This window comes from Narcine bancroftii, chromosome 6 (genome assembly GCF_036971445.1).
Source record: "Narcine bancroftii isolate sNarBan1 chromosome 6, sNarBan1.hap1, whole genome shotgun sequence".
Taxonomy (NCBI): Eukaryota; Metazoa; Chordata; class Chondrichthyes; order Torpediniformes; family Narcinidae; genus Narcine; species Narcine bancroftii.
In genome coordinates this window covers 183,089,427-183,106,119 of record NC_091474.1, presented here as the reverse complement: position 1 = coordinate 183,106,119, position 16,693 = coordinate 183,089,427, and the positions used below count along the sequence as shown (strand labels likewise).

At 39.2% G+C, this 16,693-nt stretch overlaps 1 protein-coding gene across 3 annotated transcripts in view; it reads left to right on the top strand.

Moving 5' to 3' along the window:
* The window catches only part of trdn (triadin), a 512,395-nt gene that overhangs the window by 252,399 nt on the left and 243,303 nt on the right, over window positions 1-16,693 (top strand). For all 3 annotated transcript variants that reach the window (XM_069886892.1, XM_069886891.1, XM_069886893.1), the window contains 2 exons: window positions 8,425-8,466; window positions 13,116-13,148. In XM_069886892.1, coding sequence (XP_069742993.1) covers window positions 8,425-8,466; window positions 13,116-13,148 — 75 coding nt within the window. The remainder of the gene's footprint in view (window positions 1-8,424; window positions 8,467-13,115; window positions 13,149-16,693) is intronic.

Here is a 16,693-nt window from a genome sequence, read left to right as displayed (position 1 = left end):
GGGATGAGGTTTTTTTCTGGCTCTCCATCCCATAGGGATGATGATGGTTCCTTTCAGTCAGTTTGTGAGGATACCCCACTCCTCAGAAAAGAACAGCATGTGCGTGAATGGATTTTAGGTGAGTAGGGGTTGAACAGGTCCAGGCCCACCCTCTTGACATCCCCTCCCCAATCCAGTGACATGGTGAGGTTCAAGATGACTGGGGGAAGTTCTGTTGCAGTGAATGGCCAGACCAAGCTTCGATGCAAAGGATGCTCTTTCCACGTTTCACATCATGTTTTCTAGATGGCCATTGACAGGTCTTGTTTTTCCATCCTGCAGGGTGTCTAGCCACCCTCCACACCAGGCAAACCTGGTGGGGGAGCCGGTTTAGTCACCGACCACCCGACCATGCAACAGTTAGTACTGGGTTACATGGTACTAGTTGCACTCAGACAAGTGTGGATGAGGTACTACTTAAGCAATGATTAACTTTCAATCCCAGAAAATAATTACCATGTATTGAATATACTTGGATTAGAAAATATTTGACTTAATTTTACATATTTGGTAGAGTACAAATGCAGTCCTTAATGTTGTTCAGTGCATTTAAACAGAGAGCCAAACAAAAGCTACTGAAGAGATGATCCCGATTTAACATTTAAATCTCATTTTAATTTGCTGTGGCAATGGGGATTGGTATCAGTACAATGATTTGTTTTAGTTCCATTATTAATACAATTGATTGAAACAATTCATTGTTTGAGTGCTAGGGGGATATACAGTATCTAAGGTAACTGGTAAAACAAAATACCACAGATGATCACAAAATACACCATCATGGATCTTGATGACACATTATCTCGTGTCAAATCAACACAAACATGGCAAAATGAAATAGCAACCAAGATCTAAAATTGTTAAATATAAACTACAAGTTCAGAGAAATTTTCCACAATATTTATTTGCTTCAAGAATAATTTTGCCTGGAGTTAATCTCACACATAAAATGAAGCATGACACAAGATTGAAATCATGATTTGCCTAGAAATTGGATTGTGTCGCATCATGCATTAAGAATTCAATTTCAAGATAATCTGCAGAAATAAATTGTGGACACAGTAATTTCTACTGTGCCCATCTTTCCCTTCTTGGTACTTGATTGACAATGCAGAAGAGGCTATGGTTGCTGTGTGCTACAGAGACAGAAGACCTGAATTGGATTTGTGAACTTTGAAACTCTGAAAGGAGTTCAGCAGATCTGCTGGAGATCCTGGGTCAGAGCATTCCTTGTCAGGCAGGTTTTTTTTTAAAATGTCAAAGGCTTGAATGCTACACCCACACCCACTTCAGAGCACCTCCACCTATTAAACCTGGCCCAATCTTTCCTATGAGTGCATTCCAATATTAGCAAATGTTATTTTGGCAAAAAGGCTCCACAAGAGTCTTCATCTATGCTTAATTAAAGAAGTTAAGAATGAAAGTAACAGTATGTAATTTGGTAGGATGAATGGCAGGTTAGATGACCAAGAATATTTTAGAAATCAGTAAATGGTAACTAACAAAGATGAGGTTTGGAGGACATAATACAAAAGAGACTGCAGGATATTCTACAGGTAAAGAGAATAGCTAAAGTAAACACTAGTCTATCAGAAGAGAATGGGGAATTAATATACACTGAAAACATCTTAACAGTCATAGATAGTCAAGTAGCTTTTAAGTACCAAGAACATGATGGAAGGCAAAATGCTTCTTGAGGGAAGTGAATACAGAGAAAATGAGTGTCTTGATTATAATCTACGAAAATTCCCTGGATTCTGGAGGGTTTCCAATGGATTGTAGAAGCAGCAAATGCAATACCATTATTCAAGAGAGGAGGAAGAAAGAGAGAAATGTACATTGGTTGATTAGCCTAGCATCTGACATTATTGGGATCCAAAATTAAAGAGGTAAAAACTGAATATTTAGAAAATCATAAGATATCAAATAGAGTCAACATGGTTTATGAAAGGATATACATGCATATTTATTGAAGAAACATTAGCATTGTAGGTAGTGTAGAGAAGATTCTCAAGATTGGTTCCAAGCTTGAAGAGGTTGATGCCTAAAGGAAGATCAAAACTCACAGGAATACAGAATTCAATCTTATCGAACTACACAAGACAGAGGACAAATGCTGAAAGTATGCTTACCTTAAATGGAGCAGTTCAAACTGGGATACATCATTTTAAAATAAGAGGTCAACCATTTCAGATGGTGGAGAGCAAGAATTCCCTTCTCAGAGAGAGTTATGCAAAGATCTGTACAGGCAGAATCAATTATTATGTTCAAAATGGTGATTGACCAATAATTAAACTTTAAATGAGTGGAAAGGTATGATCTGAGAGATTAAGCAGAGTGTCATTGGCTAAAATTGATCAGCCACCATTTTTTCAAATAATGAAGCAAGATTAAGGGATGAATGATCTTCACCTGCTCCTGTTTCTAATGTTCTTATCTCCTTACCAATTCAATCAATTGATCACCATGCCCAGTCAAATTTTATACCTTGATTTGCACAATAATCACCCAGACTGAACTCAATCCTGCCCATCTCCCACATTGATTCCTAGAATCTAACCCTGAATTCCACAACTTACTGATTGCTGTGCCCAGCCCTCTGCCATGCTGAATTCAGAATGTAACACCTATTCAGTGACTGATGACACTTTTGACTCTTTATTGAATCAGGCTGTTAAACAAAATGCTTCCCAATGGACCAATCATTATATAGGCAGATTAATTTCAGCTGATTAGAGTGATTGAAGCTGTACCACTTCATTCTGAAAAATCCTGCAGAGGACAGTAATGAGAGTGAAAAAGATCTTTGGGAATTCCCATCCAACTATGAAAGATATCTACAACATTCAATGCAGGTGGAAGGTAATAAACATTGTGAAGGACTTCAGACACACCTCATGTAAACTGTTCTCCCTTCTGTCATCTGGTTGGAGGTACTGTAGCACTTGGGCCCTTATGTTTAGATTGGGCAATAGTTTCTTCCCCTAAGCCATCAGACTTCTGAATTTGTAGAGCATCTGTGGACTTTTACTGCATATGTTTTAATATTTTAATGTTTAAATTCTATTCTAACTTGTATTTATGTGAATATCCTCCATAGTCCTGGAGAAACATGATCTCGTCTTTTCCATGTGAATGATAAATAAAGGTGACTTGATGCTCTTGGAGGCATAAAAATTAAATTGGGTACAAAAGCACTAAGGTACATGTTTTAAGACTCTAATGTTTAAAATAATTTAATTCACTGCACAACTAATGTGACTGGCAGAGTTCAGAATAGTTTTCTTCTTAAACTATTCTCAAAGGAGAGGACTGTACTTCATCCAACGTACTGCCTTATTCTTGACTTCCAATTCTCCTCCACTCCCCCAACTCTAGTTTATGCCAGGGCCCTGTTAATCTTCTGCAGGCAACCTTTGTTTTGTGATCCTTTTCTAAGTGTGGGGAAATAGTGAGTGGACCCAGATCTCTAGGTAGAGCTTCCTGAGGCCTTTCTCATGTCACTGCCCTGATGATCTCTGCTTGTTTTCCTCTTTTTAAATTCTGGAGAACTAGTTTAAATTAATTTAAATTGTAAATAATTCTATCATAATTTCTTTAAAAAAAACTAACTGTAAATTAATTTAAAAAAATTATTAAAGACAGAAATGGAGACAAATAACAACAACTAGGTAAATTTGGTGACTTGGCTACAACACCAATTAAAAAGATTGATTAATACAAGATGTGCTACTTTTCCCTTTTGAAAACCAGAGGGCCAGATGCATAATGTCCTTACTTCTAATCTGCCCATAGGAGAAATTAATGTCATAATTTAGAATTTTATCTTTTGCCCTAATCAATTGAGACTTCAACATGGAACTGAACATTTGTTAATTCTACCAGCTTTGTTTTTCTTTCTGTTGGTCTTTAGTTAGTCATGGCAGGAAAGTAATCCTGCTGACAGACATACAACCTGTTTTAAGAGCATTAAGGGCAGAAGAGTTGAGAATATGCTTAGATCCTACCAGCCTTGCATTTCCTTCTAATGTCTAGAGAGAACAAAGCAACTGTAACTCACCAATATCAGTAGGCTTATCTATCAGAGAATGAACCATAGACATGGCATTACCTGACTTGAAAATCTTCAACCAAATTATCTCACTTTCCACTTCCAGAATGGGGAAAACTTTAGGTCTTTGTCTCCTGAAATTTTGAAGTTCTGCTTTATATTATCCTAGGTTAAATTCCTTATAAAAATTGGCTTTCTGTTTAATACTAGTTTTAGTTGCCCAGGGTTACTGTGATGAATAGAGGAGCTACACTGCATACAATTTAACTAAAATTGTATAATCTAAGAGCTTTGTTAATAAATAATTGATTCCAGACATTATTTAGATTTAATTATCACCACGTGGACCAGATAAAATAATGATTTTGCTCATTTGTTATTATCATGTGCCCATATCACATTGTGGTTGTGAGTTGCACTATCAAGCAGAAAAGCAGACACAACATAAAGTCTGTTCAACAGGCTTTATTCCACAGAGGTGGCTGTGCTGGCTCTGAGACTGACCTTGAGGGGCCGGATCTATCTTGTATTCTGGAGGGTGATTGGCAGCTGACTGGGCGGGGCTTGGTCCATTCAGGTCAGCTGAGAGCCAGCCAGCTGTTGCCATGTCCTCCAGTATTCTTCTGCAGGTACAAATGTTGCCCCCTGCAGTAGGCTAGTGGTGTACCACTACAGGTTGTAAGTTTCTTTGGACCTCATTGCCATTCTTATGTCAGTAATACCCTCAGATCCTTCAAATTGTTAAAACCAACTTGCAAAGCGCAACACCTGGTAACAAACATTGAATCTGCAATAGGCATCCACTCAGATCTAGCAATGCATTTAACTCTAGTAACAAAATATGACGTGTCCATGTTGTTAGGCTGAGTAAGTTTTATTGATTAGAAATGCCTCGAAACAAGTTAATGTGAAACAACATTAACATTTCACCCTTTATATTTTAAAACCTTACCAGTCTTCTGTAAATTGCACTTGTTTTAGTGGGAAGAAAGCCTAAGACTTGACCAACATTGACCCAACAGTAGCTCTATTGTGTCTGGAAGATGGTCAGTAGAACTGGCACAGCCTCCTTGATTTGAGCTCCATAACTCAATCTCCCTTACAGAAACTGTTTCTGATGAATGAAGTGTGAAAATTTAATTGAATGCCTTAGTTAATCGTCATCACAAACTGTGCTAATTTGTGAAATATAATAATCATTTCATAGGCTTTAACTTAATCTAACCATCTTTCTTCTGAAATGCAAATTAAAGATTTAATCTCTGGGTGGATAAATTTAATTTTGTATCAATATAAATTAATCCTATATCCTTCCCAAATCATGTCGACATCTTGAAATGTCACACACACATATAGCTGCACCCAGAGGGCAATGGAAAAGAAAGGAGAGAAAAATTAATGACATTTGAACAAATTATTAATATGTAAATTATCCTGCTAGCTGTAGTGAGGAAGAATGGTGGATTACCACTAGTTACTGGCTCTTTTGTGCTGCTCCACTATTAGGATCACAAAAAAGAACATTTTGCATGTAACCTCTAGATTTACATATTGATGAATTTTCACATTAATTTCACATTGAATAGACCATAGAAAATCTATGTGAGTACCTTAACAATATAATGATTGTTAATGATTGCAAGTGAATAATTCTTCCCCAGAGATTGATTATTTTTTGTGCCTTGAGGATGCAAATTAATTTTTGAGATTTAAAAAAATGTCAAATTTGGATTTATTGATTTATTTTCACACTTTTTCTTTCAGTCTTGTACTTGCTCTGCTGTCTTTCCCTCTCATTTGATTGGCTTCTCATTTATTTTTCAGTCCTTACATCTCAATGATTAATTAAATAGATATCTCAAAATAAGATCACAGACTTTTATATCTGCTGTGCTAAACTGTTGCTGCACTGAGGATCACTTGCAAAGAAAAAAATGTAATTGTCCAAAAGGATTCTGGGGGAAAAAAAGCGGGAGTTTATGCTTAGAAGCATTTGTGATATTGGGAGGTGCATGCTTTCTAATGACTGGGAAGGGTGACATTTCTTAAAACTACACAATTGCCATTGGCAGCTGAACAGCAACAATTGAATAAAATGGTGGGGCGAGGAGGCAGGGAAGGGAAGGGGCTCAGAGCATGGATTAACAAGCAAGAGGTAAAAGGTAGAATCAGGTGGGAGGGGAGAAGAAAAAGAAGCTGAGAAGTGATAGTGGGACAGGCTAGAGGGTGATAGCTCTCTGAAAGGAGAATGAAAGAAAGGGAGAGCTGGAAGAAGGGAAACAAAGGGGTAGGTAAAGAGAAAGGATAGGAGAGGGGAAATTACCATAGTTTAAAGTTGACACTGATGGTTGGAGACTGCCAAATCAGAATATAATGTGCTGTTCCTCCAAATGGTGGTGCCCTCAATTCATCAGTTCATGAGGCTACAGACGAACTTGTGCGAGGAATTAAAATGGCTGCCACTGGGAGGACCTGGCTGTTGCAGAATATAGAGTGAACATACTCACTGAAATGCTCTCCCTGGGTGGGTTCCATCTCCCCAATGTAGAGGAGGGCTCACTGCGAGCATCAAATGAAGTAGATGACCCCTACAGATTCATAGGTGAAGTGTTACCTCACTTGAAAGAACTGTTTGCTGTTCCAAATAGTGGTGAGAGAGAAGGTAAAAGTGTAAATGTAGCATGTATTTGTGTCACAGGGGTAGGTACCAAATGTGGATGAGGGAGGGGAGGGGGAGAAATGCGATGGGATCATTCTCAAGATGGCAGAAACGACAGACGGTTCAGGGAGATGTACTTTTTCTTGGATTTGTTTCTATTTGTATCAGGAGGTGGCCAAACTTGATTTATGTAAGAGCTACATGTGGAAAAACTTAAAATATTTTAAAAAATACATGCATGTTTTTACACTTGCATGCACATTTTGTTACAAAAATTGTACAAATATTAAGAAATCCATGTATGTAATAACATTTACAAGCATTTTCAAAATCCTAACTGTGAGTCTCCATGTTGGGTGTGATGTGTTGAAAATCCAGCTGATACATGGTCAAGCCTGTATGAACTAGCTCTGTCAGCTGTTGATTTGTAAGGATTGTATGATGCTTTGACTTCACAGGCTTAATTTCTAAGTACAGTGATTTGCAGCAGTATATTGTACTGAAAATTGAATGAGTTGCACCCTGGTTTTTTTAAGTTCAGGATATTTTATTTCTGGAACTTGCTTCCAGAGCTCCAGTGTGTGCTGGGATTTATGGATCATCTTTATACCCAGGTCCACCTGTAATTCCATTTCCATACCAGTTGAATCTATAACCAGGGCACCAAGAATTGAACAACCATCTTTGATCAGATCAACCATGAATGATTTTACAAGAAAGGTGAAACAAGCTTTCAGCTTCTGCAAGTCCTCAAATCTGACTAGGAAATTATCAAACAGTCCTTGTGATTTATCTTCTGGTTTGTGCCCTTTTACTCAATTTATCATATTATATTTATGCTACTTTGGAGATAAGGTAGGTGACTGAAGTTTCTTGACAATATATCTCTTTGAAAAATTCTTACTTTATTCTGAAAGCTGAAAATTGTCTGAGCAAGATCAGAAACAATCCTATCCTTCCCTTGGAGTTCCAATTTGAGGGTTGATAGATGAATGATTATATCAGTAAGGAACATTAGATTTTGCATCCAATTGTCACTTTCAAGTTCTAGATAGAATCTTTTCTTCAGATGTTGCTGGTTGACAGCCACTTCACACTGCAGTAGAAAGAGACAACACTGAGTTTCAAGTTCCAGTTTTTCAATAAACTTTTTGAACTGTCCATGGATCTTTACATTTAAGCATATGAAATTGATAATTTCAAGGACAGATTTTATTACAGCATTTGGATTCTCAGGAGCTTGGATGGGTGGGTGGCCAGGACGTTAGGAGCATGTATGTGCATGTGAGTGGTTGGGATCGGGTGGTAAGTCCGAATTCAGGGTGTTTGGAGCTTGGATGGGGGGGTGGTCAGGGTGTCGGGAGCTTGGATAGGACAATGGCAGGGGCCTAGGTGAGAGTCCGCTCAGGGCGTTGGGAGCTCCTGCTGGCAAACAGATGGGCCTAGGTGAGAGTCCACGGTCAGACTGTCAGTATCTCAGATGGTCTCAGCCCACCTATTTCCACGAGCTACACATTATATGTCAAAATGCCACACGTGGCTCTTGACCCGCAGTTTGGCCACCCCTGATCTATGTGTTAATTGTAATTCAGTAGTTTATTTGTTTCCTCTAATCTATAAATAGGTTTTCTGTGGTGCATTTAATTAAACGGATTGTTATTATTCTTCTATTTAGCAAAGAAGAAAGTGTCTCCTCCTGCTATCAAAGAAACAAAAGGTTTGACAAATGTATACACGTGCACAGACATACGAGTGATTTACCTGAAAGAATGAACTGCATGTCTGAAACAATGCTTCAATAAATCCTGCATTGAGATTGATGGCATTCTAATGGCAACTTCAGGTATTTTATTAGAAATTTGCTAAAGGCCTAATGTGATGGCAATACAAAAGCTTTGAAAATTCTACTGTGTAATGAATCTATTGTCCAGCTGCCTGTTTCTTTACTTAAGGCATGTACTTCAAGCATTGCTTTAACTTCCTAATGTTAACCTAATCATTGTCCATAGGAATTCTGCACAATTCTCTGTAATACTTTATTGGTAATACCATTTCGAGGATACTTTTGCTGAGAACAATTTCAGACTCAAATGTCTGAAATTATTAATTAACAGAAACTTGCAGATGCAAATTTCATAATTTTGGTTAGAACAAGGTATGAGGAACTTGTAATGATGACATCATCATGACATCTGCACCTTGCATTTGCTTGTTTCTGTGGTTCTACTGCATGATTATTCTGAAACTATTAGAATATCTTTGTTTATTAGAGCTTTTGCTTGTACTACCATCATACTGATCACAAACACATTGCAACTGGCAATGGCAAAGCTCTCCATTACTGATATGAATTGGTACCATTTGGAAAAGTCATCATTTTACACATTCCCATTAGAGCTTTGGATCATTGCTCATTGACAGTATTCATCCAAGAACCTGCCAAAAATGCATTTAAGAAAAAAAAATGTTTGATTGTCAAAGACTCTGAGTGTACTGTGAAGCGCTAAATTTGCTCAAGCATCAGTAAGTTAGACATTGGAGTGGGTGGAGATGATAGAAAGACAGATAGGATAAAACCGACAGTCCAACAGCAGTAAGACTGGAACAGTTACTTACAGAAGAGTAAATACCCATGTACTTTGAGTCTAGCATTACAGTTTGATGGGTAAACAGGGCAAAGGTGCTGGTTCGAGTAGGAACAAGCTTCAGAATTGTACATTGACTCTTGTCAACCATTCTCACCTTACAAGGAAAGGATAGGTTTCATTTTCATAGATAGCAAAACTTTTCAAGTGAATGACCATGTTGAGAATGCACGGGCACTGAATCCTTCAATGGCAGAGTACAAGGAAGTGACTTGCAGATATTGACTCCAAGCTTATTATGCATACTCCACAAAAAGCTGGGGAAAGAATGAATGATTGATTTGTCATGTGAAAAGATCTACCCAACAACCTTGATTCTGGGAACTTTTTAGATCGCACTCTGCAAATCAGATTTGTAAAATGAAATCATTCAATCTCTGCTGTTGTAACAAAGAGCCTCACATTGATCTGGTTTACAGGATTGCAATTTCAACAAATGTAATAGCAATGAATGCAGGATGAAGTGGCCATAATAACATAAATCTATTATTGTGTCAGGGTAATCAATTTCTACACACTTGTTCTTTTCAGAACATCAAGTTCTATGTCCTTTGGCTTGGCTTCGCGGACGAAGATTTATGGAGGGGGTAAAAAGTCCACGTCAGCTGCAGGCTCGTTTGTGGCTGACCAGTCCGATGCGGGACAGGCAGTCACGATTGCAGCGGTTGCAAGGGAAAATTGGTTGGTTGGGGTTGGGTGTTGGGTTTTTCCTCCTTTGCCTTTTGTCAGTGAGGTGGGCTCTGCGGTCTTCTTCAAAGGAGGCTGCTGCCCGCCAAACTGTGAGGCGCCAAGATGCACGGTTTGAGGCGTTATCAGCCCACTGGCGGTGGTCAATGTGGCAGGCACCAAGAGATTTCTTTAGGCAGTCCTTGTACCTTTTCTTTGGTGCACCTCTGTCACGGTGGCCAGTGGAGAGCTCGCCATATAATACGATCTTGGGAAGGCGATGGTCCTCCATTCTGGAGACGTGACCCATCCAGCGCAGCTGGATCTTCAGCAGCGTGGACTCGATGCTGTCCAAGTCGAGTCCAAGTTCTATGTATACCAGAAGAAACAGCAAAAACAGTAATAGAACTATACAAATTTCAAGAATGGAAGGAAACAGGTCAGAGTGTCATTTCCAATGCAATACTGGAACAGGCAGAGAAGTGTTAGGTAAGAAAGAAAGGGAACCCATACACAATCAGAACCGAAGTAGACAAGGATGACATCAACTTGGGCAGCATTCATAATGCAGAGTATTATGGTGTGAAGAGACAATATTTTAAATCATGATGCTGACAAATGACCTGTACCCTGTGATTCAGATTAGCAAGAAGTTACTTATTGTTGATGAACAGCTGCACTGATCTGAAATCCATTTCAGGCTAATCTCCAAATATATGAGGTGACTATAATGTGACAGTATCCTGTGTTCTGAGCTTCCAGTATTTGTAGCTGATGATATTGCAAGACTAGGTCTTTTGGGCAAGGATTAGCTTATATGAAAGCTTAATTGGAAGATGTATTCAGCATTCACACTTCAAAAGCAATATTTGGAGACTATGATAGGCAGGTATGATCAAATCTTCAGGGATAATTCCAGAAGGTTAATCAAGTATTGGGCAAATATGCATATTAATACCAGAATCAATCTAGTCCACTAAAAAGAACAACCAGTGTGTTAAAGCAGCCATTATCAAAGGGGGTCCTATGCTACCACCAAGCCCCCTCCCCCCGGGGGCCACATAACAATTAAGTAAAAGCCTTGTTCTATTTTCATTTCACATACCATAAATATTATAATGTTTTTTATGTAGTCAGTAGGAGGAAAGTATGGAAGAAACCAAAACTTGATTGCTCCACAGGGAAGGGGACCCATAAGCATTAAGCAGAATCCATAGCCTAAGAAAGTTTCTGAATGGCTGCCTTAAAAAAAGTGGAAGAAAAGTTAATTGATCTGGAAAGAAATAAGGTCCAGGTAAAAGCACCACTATGCCTCTTCGCGTGTTGTCATGGACTGATAAGGTTATAGAGGGAGTAGATTGACCAGGTACATTATGTCAACAATGTTGAGCAGTACCCTCCAAGATCCCATTTTAATTATCAATTTGTGCAACTTGATCATTCCAAAGGCTTCATGTCAACTTTTGTTAGAGGAATTTATTAATTTCCTCATTGCCATTCATTGTCATTCAAAATATATCAGAAGTTAGACATCTTGATCAATGGGAAATATGCAATGGAAAATATATGATTGAAGAGGCTAACAGATTTTTTTTACAAATCGTGACCACTAGTGGAGTTGATGTCTGACAGTAGATCACAGCTCACCCCACATCTTGCAATATATTCAGCTCAAGCATTAATTGGTTCCTTCTGCATTTTCCTGCCTTGAACAATGCAGCAGAGGTTTGTACGTGTGCTGAAATGGTCATTGATATGATCATCATAATACACGAAACATTTGGAAGCCACTTTCTTTTTTATAGACTACACTGCACTACATTCAACTACAGGTTTTACCGGGTAGAGTGTAGTCAAAGCCTCGTACTGTTAACTTTGAGAGGATGATGGAAATTCAACAGCAAGAGGCAAATAGAAGCAATTCCGGCAATGTGATCAGTGAGCAAATCTGAATTGCAGAAATGGGATATATGCAAAGCTTTTCAAATCTCCAGCCCAAAATGGTATTGGGTAAAATTGGAAATAAAGTCAGAAGTGGATCAAATGATCACAGGAAGAGTCATCCCTGAAGGCATTGGGAAAAATATGTGATGTTATATCTTGAGTGAAATGTGGAACAAATTTTTGTTGAGTGCCATAGAAAAGCATGTTCACTATTTCAAGAAGCCAGAGTAATATCAAAAACCCACAATGTGAGAGGTCTGGATGTTTATGGAAGCCAGTCAGTCTATCTTGATGTATGTACATGAGAAGCACGTTTTCTTCAAATGGTGCATCGTAGTTATGCCATTATGATTTTAAAAAGCTCGCTCGATTGCTGTTGATCTCTAATAAAATGTGCACTCTTCTGAAGCTCCTGCTGTTTTCTAGAATTCTCATGTAGTTAAAGCATGCCAGCAGACTCTGTCTATTTCACAGTTCAGCCACAAATTATTTGCAATTTTTTAAAATAAATTGATAATTTTCTATATATAAAATGTCTTCCTTCTATTATTTGTGGTGGCACAGTAATAGAAAGATTATTTTTACACTTTTCTACACCCCAAAATTGCCAACTCTTGCTACATTAAGATTAAATTAGTTTTAGAGACACAGACTCGTAGAGTTTTACATCAGGGAAACAGGCCCTTCAGCCCAACTTATTCATTCTGTCCAACATGGCTACCCAAGCGAATTGCATTTGACCATATCCCTCTAAATCTTTTCTATCCATGTAACAATCTAAATGCCTTTTAAAAGTTACAATTGTACACACCTCTATCATTTCCTCTGGTAGCTTGTTCCATATATCCCCTTTTTTTCAGGTGAAATAAAAAAGAAATGGATCTCATAAAGCAATTCATGCATCAGGCTACAAAAAGTTCTGAAAGAATGTTTGACCCTGGATCCAGTTGAAAGATGCTCTTTTTTGCATTCCTCACTTCACTTGTAATGGGAACTGTGAGATTATTTCAAAAGAGTACAAATGAATTGATTTGCATGTAACAATGGGCTGTAAAAATGCACTCTTTAATTTTTAATTGTTTTATGACTTTTTTTCTTCTGTTACCCTTAGTTAAGCAAATGGAAGTTGATCATGTGACTAAAAGTAAGTTGTAAACCTGAATATTTCAGCTAGTATTATCCAAGAGTTGTACTTAGTTTTTCATTTTCTATTGGGCAATTAAAATAACTTCAACAACTATGGTGTAAATGTTTCAGAAGCATCAGCTGAACTTTCTCATTAATTGCTCCATCATGCCATTCCAAAGCCCAGTAAAGTCGATGTCTAAACATTGAATTTATCTGCCCCTGTTCCTAACACAAGTTTTATCTGTAAAGCATCTTGGGTTTGAACATCCATTTACTTTAACCATAAGGCCATATGGTACAGGAGCAGAAGTAGGCCATTCACCCTCCACTTCAATATTCCATCATGAGATGATCCATTCTTCCACTCGGCCTCACTCTCTACCTTTTCCCCATAACATTTGATATCCTGACTTTCTCAACAAATTGGACCAGGGACCTTTTGATGCAATTCACCCAAATAGAATATCATTTCTCAGTTGTATTTTGTATGTGTTGACACCTTCAACAAGCAAGACTCATTTTTATCACATTGCAAACTCAGATAAAATGAGGATTACGTTACAATGAAAGTAGTATATATTTGAAAATTAAAATCTCCTGTATGTATATGAAAAAAATCCTCTACATTTATTTTTTACAAAATAATGCTGTTTCCATTAGTTCTTCGGAAAGATTCAGTGAGCTGTCAGTTGATAACTGCAATTTAGAGATCATTTGATCTGTGCAATTAGTGTTGAGTATGCTCTCACACAATTGACTCATAGAGGTGATGCTTTCTCATCCTTTACTTCAATTAAGCCACTTTCAGGTGGCCAGAATATCCTGACGTAAAGCTGCCTAACATACCTGAATGCAGCTGTTGAGAGGCCACCTGAAAGTGGAGAACCCTGACCCGAGGAGTACTTACCCAACACTCCTCGGGTAGGTGTATTTTCCGCTTCTGAGCGTTCCCCCTAAGCACCTGAAACCGGGTGGGACTATGGCCACAGTCGACAGGAGCTGGTGTTTGCTCTGTGGCGCCTCTCCCCACTGCAGACCTTTCAGGTGCCAGAACAATGCCTTCAGCATTGCCACCCGAATGTCACTTCGCACACACCCACAGCCGGCTGTGGAGTTGCATTCTCCCAGCTATTCTACCTGAAAATGGCTTTAGACTAACATGGCTACTGACACACAGGGTTATATATGGAAGGGTAACATTATGACATGGGTATCATGATGTTCAGCAGAGGGCAGGATTATGCTTAACACTCTTCTTCCTCCTTTCCCCCCCCCCCACCCCACATGCAGTAAATGATGACTAGGCCCCTTTGAACTAATAAGATTACATCAGGCCCAGGACTACAAGTGAGAATTAGAATACATCTCATGAGTAATTATAATTATAAAAGGGAAAGTATTTAATAATAATCAGGGCACATAGTCCTTAAAGCACTCAGGTAGTCTTTTTTCTCTTTGGACAACCACGATCTGGTTTGCTGGTTTGCTGTGCTGGTCTTTGCTCAGGACCCGTAGATAGTTGGGTCGGCGGTCGAGTCGGCAGCAACTGCCCGCCTTCACTGACCTTCGGCTGCGACTGCCCGTCTGTCCTGCCCACCTGACTGAGTTTCTCAGTTACTGGACTCCTCACTTGACTGCTCAGCTCTGCGACCATCTCTGCCCCCCCCCCCCATCACTCAGACTGAGGGGTGGGATGGTCGGGGCAGGCTATGGCAGGTTTGGTTCCACCTCCTCCAGCTCATGAGGCAGTTCATGGACGTAATTGGTCAATGTGTCACTTCCACAATCAGTCCCCCACTAGAACAGAGTATGAGCAAGGGCTCAACTTTTGTAAAATTACTCCTACCACCCATGGGTCTTTATATTGTCTATAATCTTGTACCAGAACTCTCTCGCCCACTTCCAATGTTCTAGGTGAGGTCTGTGGCGATGCTGTTTTTTGCATTCGGAGACCCAGATCCGGATGAACTGTGGACAGCCTGGTACGTGGGTTAGGGCCCAACATTAGTTCTGCTAGGGTGCGTTTGGTGGTAGAATGTGGTATGGTTCTGTACCCCAATAGAAAATCTGCGATTTTTGTGTGTCCAGAAGGCATGGTTTTCATTGCTTTTTTGAATGTTTGTACAAAACTTTCTGCCTCCCCATTAGTACTTGGGTGATAGGGTGCAGACTAAATATTCTGATATTGTTGTCGCAAATAATTTTTTAAAAATGTTCTGATGTAAATTGAGGCCCATTGTTCATAACTAATTCATGAGGCAATCCGTAAGTGGCAAAGATAGCTCATAGACAGTCAATCGTGGGATCTGTTTTGGTGTTTTTCAGCTGTGAAACTATAGGTCATTTGGAGTGTACGTCCACAGCTATTAGGAAGGTCTCACCCATGAATGGTCCAGCGAAATCTACATGAATCCAATGCCAGAGTTTGGATGGCCATTTCCATGGGTTAGCTTTGGCTTGTGACATTTTTGGCTGCATTGACTGACAGACTTTGCATTCTCTTACTATTGTTTCAATGTCTCTGGAGGGCCACCAGACCTGCATCTGGGCAAGTGACGTTATTCATACCATTCCTGGATGGTTGTGGTGCAGTTCTGATAACATGGTAGTTTGCTATTTGGCTGAAATAATTGTACGGGTACCCAATAGTAAACATCCTTCTTCAACTGATAGTTTATGTCAGCATGTGTGGTAAGGCTTTAGATCTTCTGGAATGACTTCAGATTTGGGCCACCCATTAAGGGTGAAGTATAGGATCTTGCTTAATGTTGCCTCTTTTCGGGTTTCCTTTGCAATCATTTGGGCTGTAATGGGCAGTGGTTGAAGTTGTTCTTAGTTGATGGCGGCTGTCTCTGCTGTCCGTTTAATAATTTCTTCTCATTGTTCTGTCTCGGGTAACAGCATGCTTGATGAGGCATCTGCATGGCTGTTGAGTGTTCCTGGTTTATGTTTTATATCATAGTTATATGCCACCAGTAGCGTGGCCCATCTTTGAATTCTGGCCGCATCAAATACTGGTATACCTTTGTGTAGCCCCAGGATTAAACTAAAAGGCTTGTTGTCTGTGATCAGGGTGAATCTTCTTCCGTAAAGATATTGGTGTTTTTTACACCAAAAATTATTGCCAATCCTTTTTCTAGTTGGGTGTAATTGCATTCACTTGTGGTTAATGTTTGTGAAGCATACGCTATTGGTTGCTCACCTTTTTCTGTGATTTGGGATAGTACCACTCCTAGTCCAAGTGCTGAAGCATCCACGGCTAGTGTAACTTCTTTACAAGGGTCGTAGTGGATCAGCATCTTATTTGTTGACGTTAGTATTTCCTTTAGTTGATCGAATGTGTGTTTAGTTTCTGTGTTCCAATACCATGTTCAGTCTTTCTTGGGTAATTGGTTCAGCGGGTTGCATAGTGTAGACATATTATGGATATGTTTTCGGTGTGATTAATTCCGATTTGTTGGTTGGATATGGGGCCTTGCGAACGGCTTCTGTGGATTCATTCGCACCCCCTCGTTGTCGATTCTAAACCTAAGATATGTTACTGAGGGGTGCATGAAGACG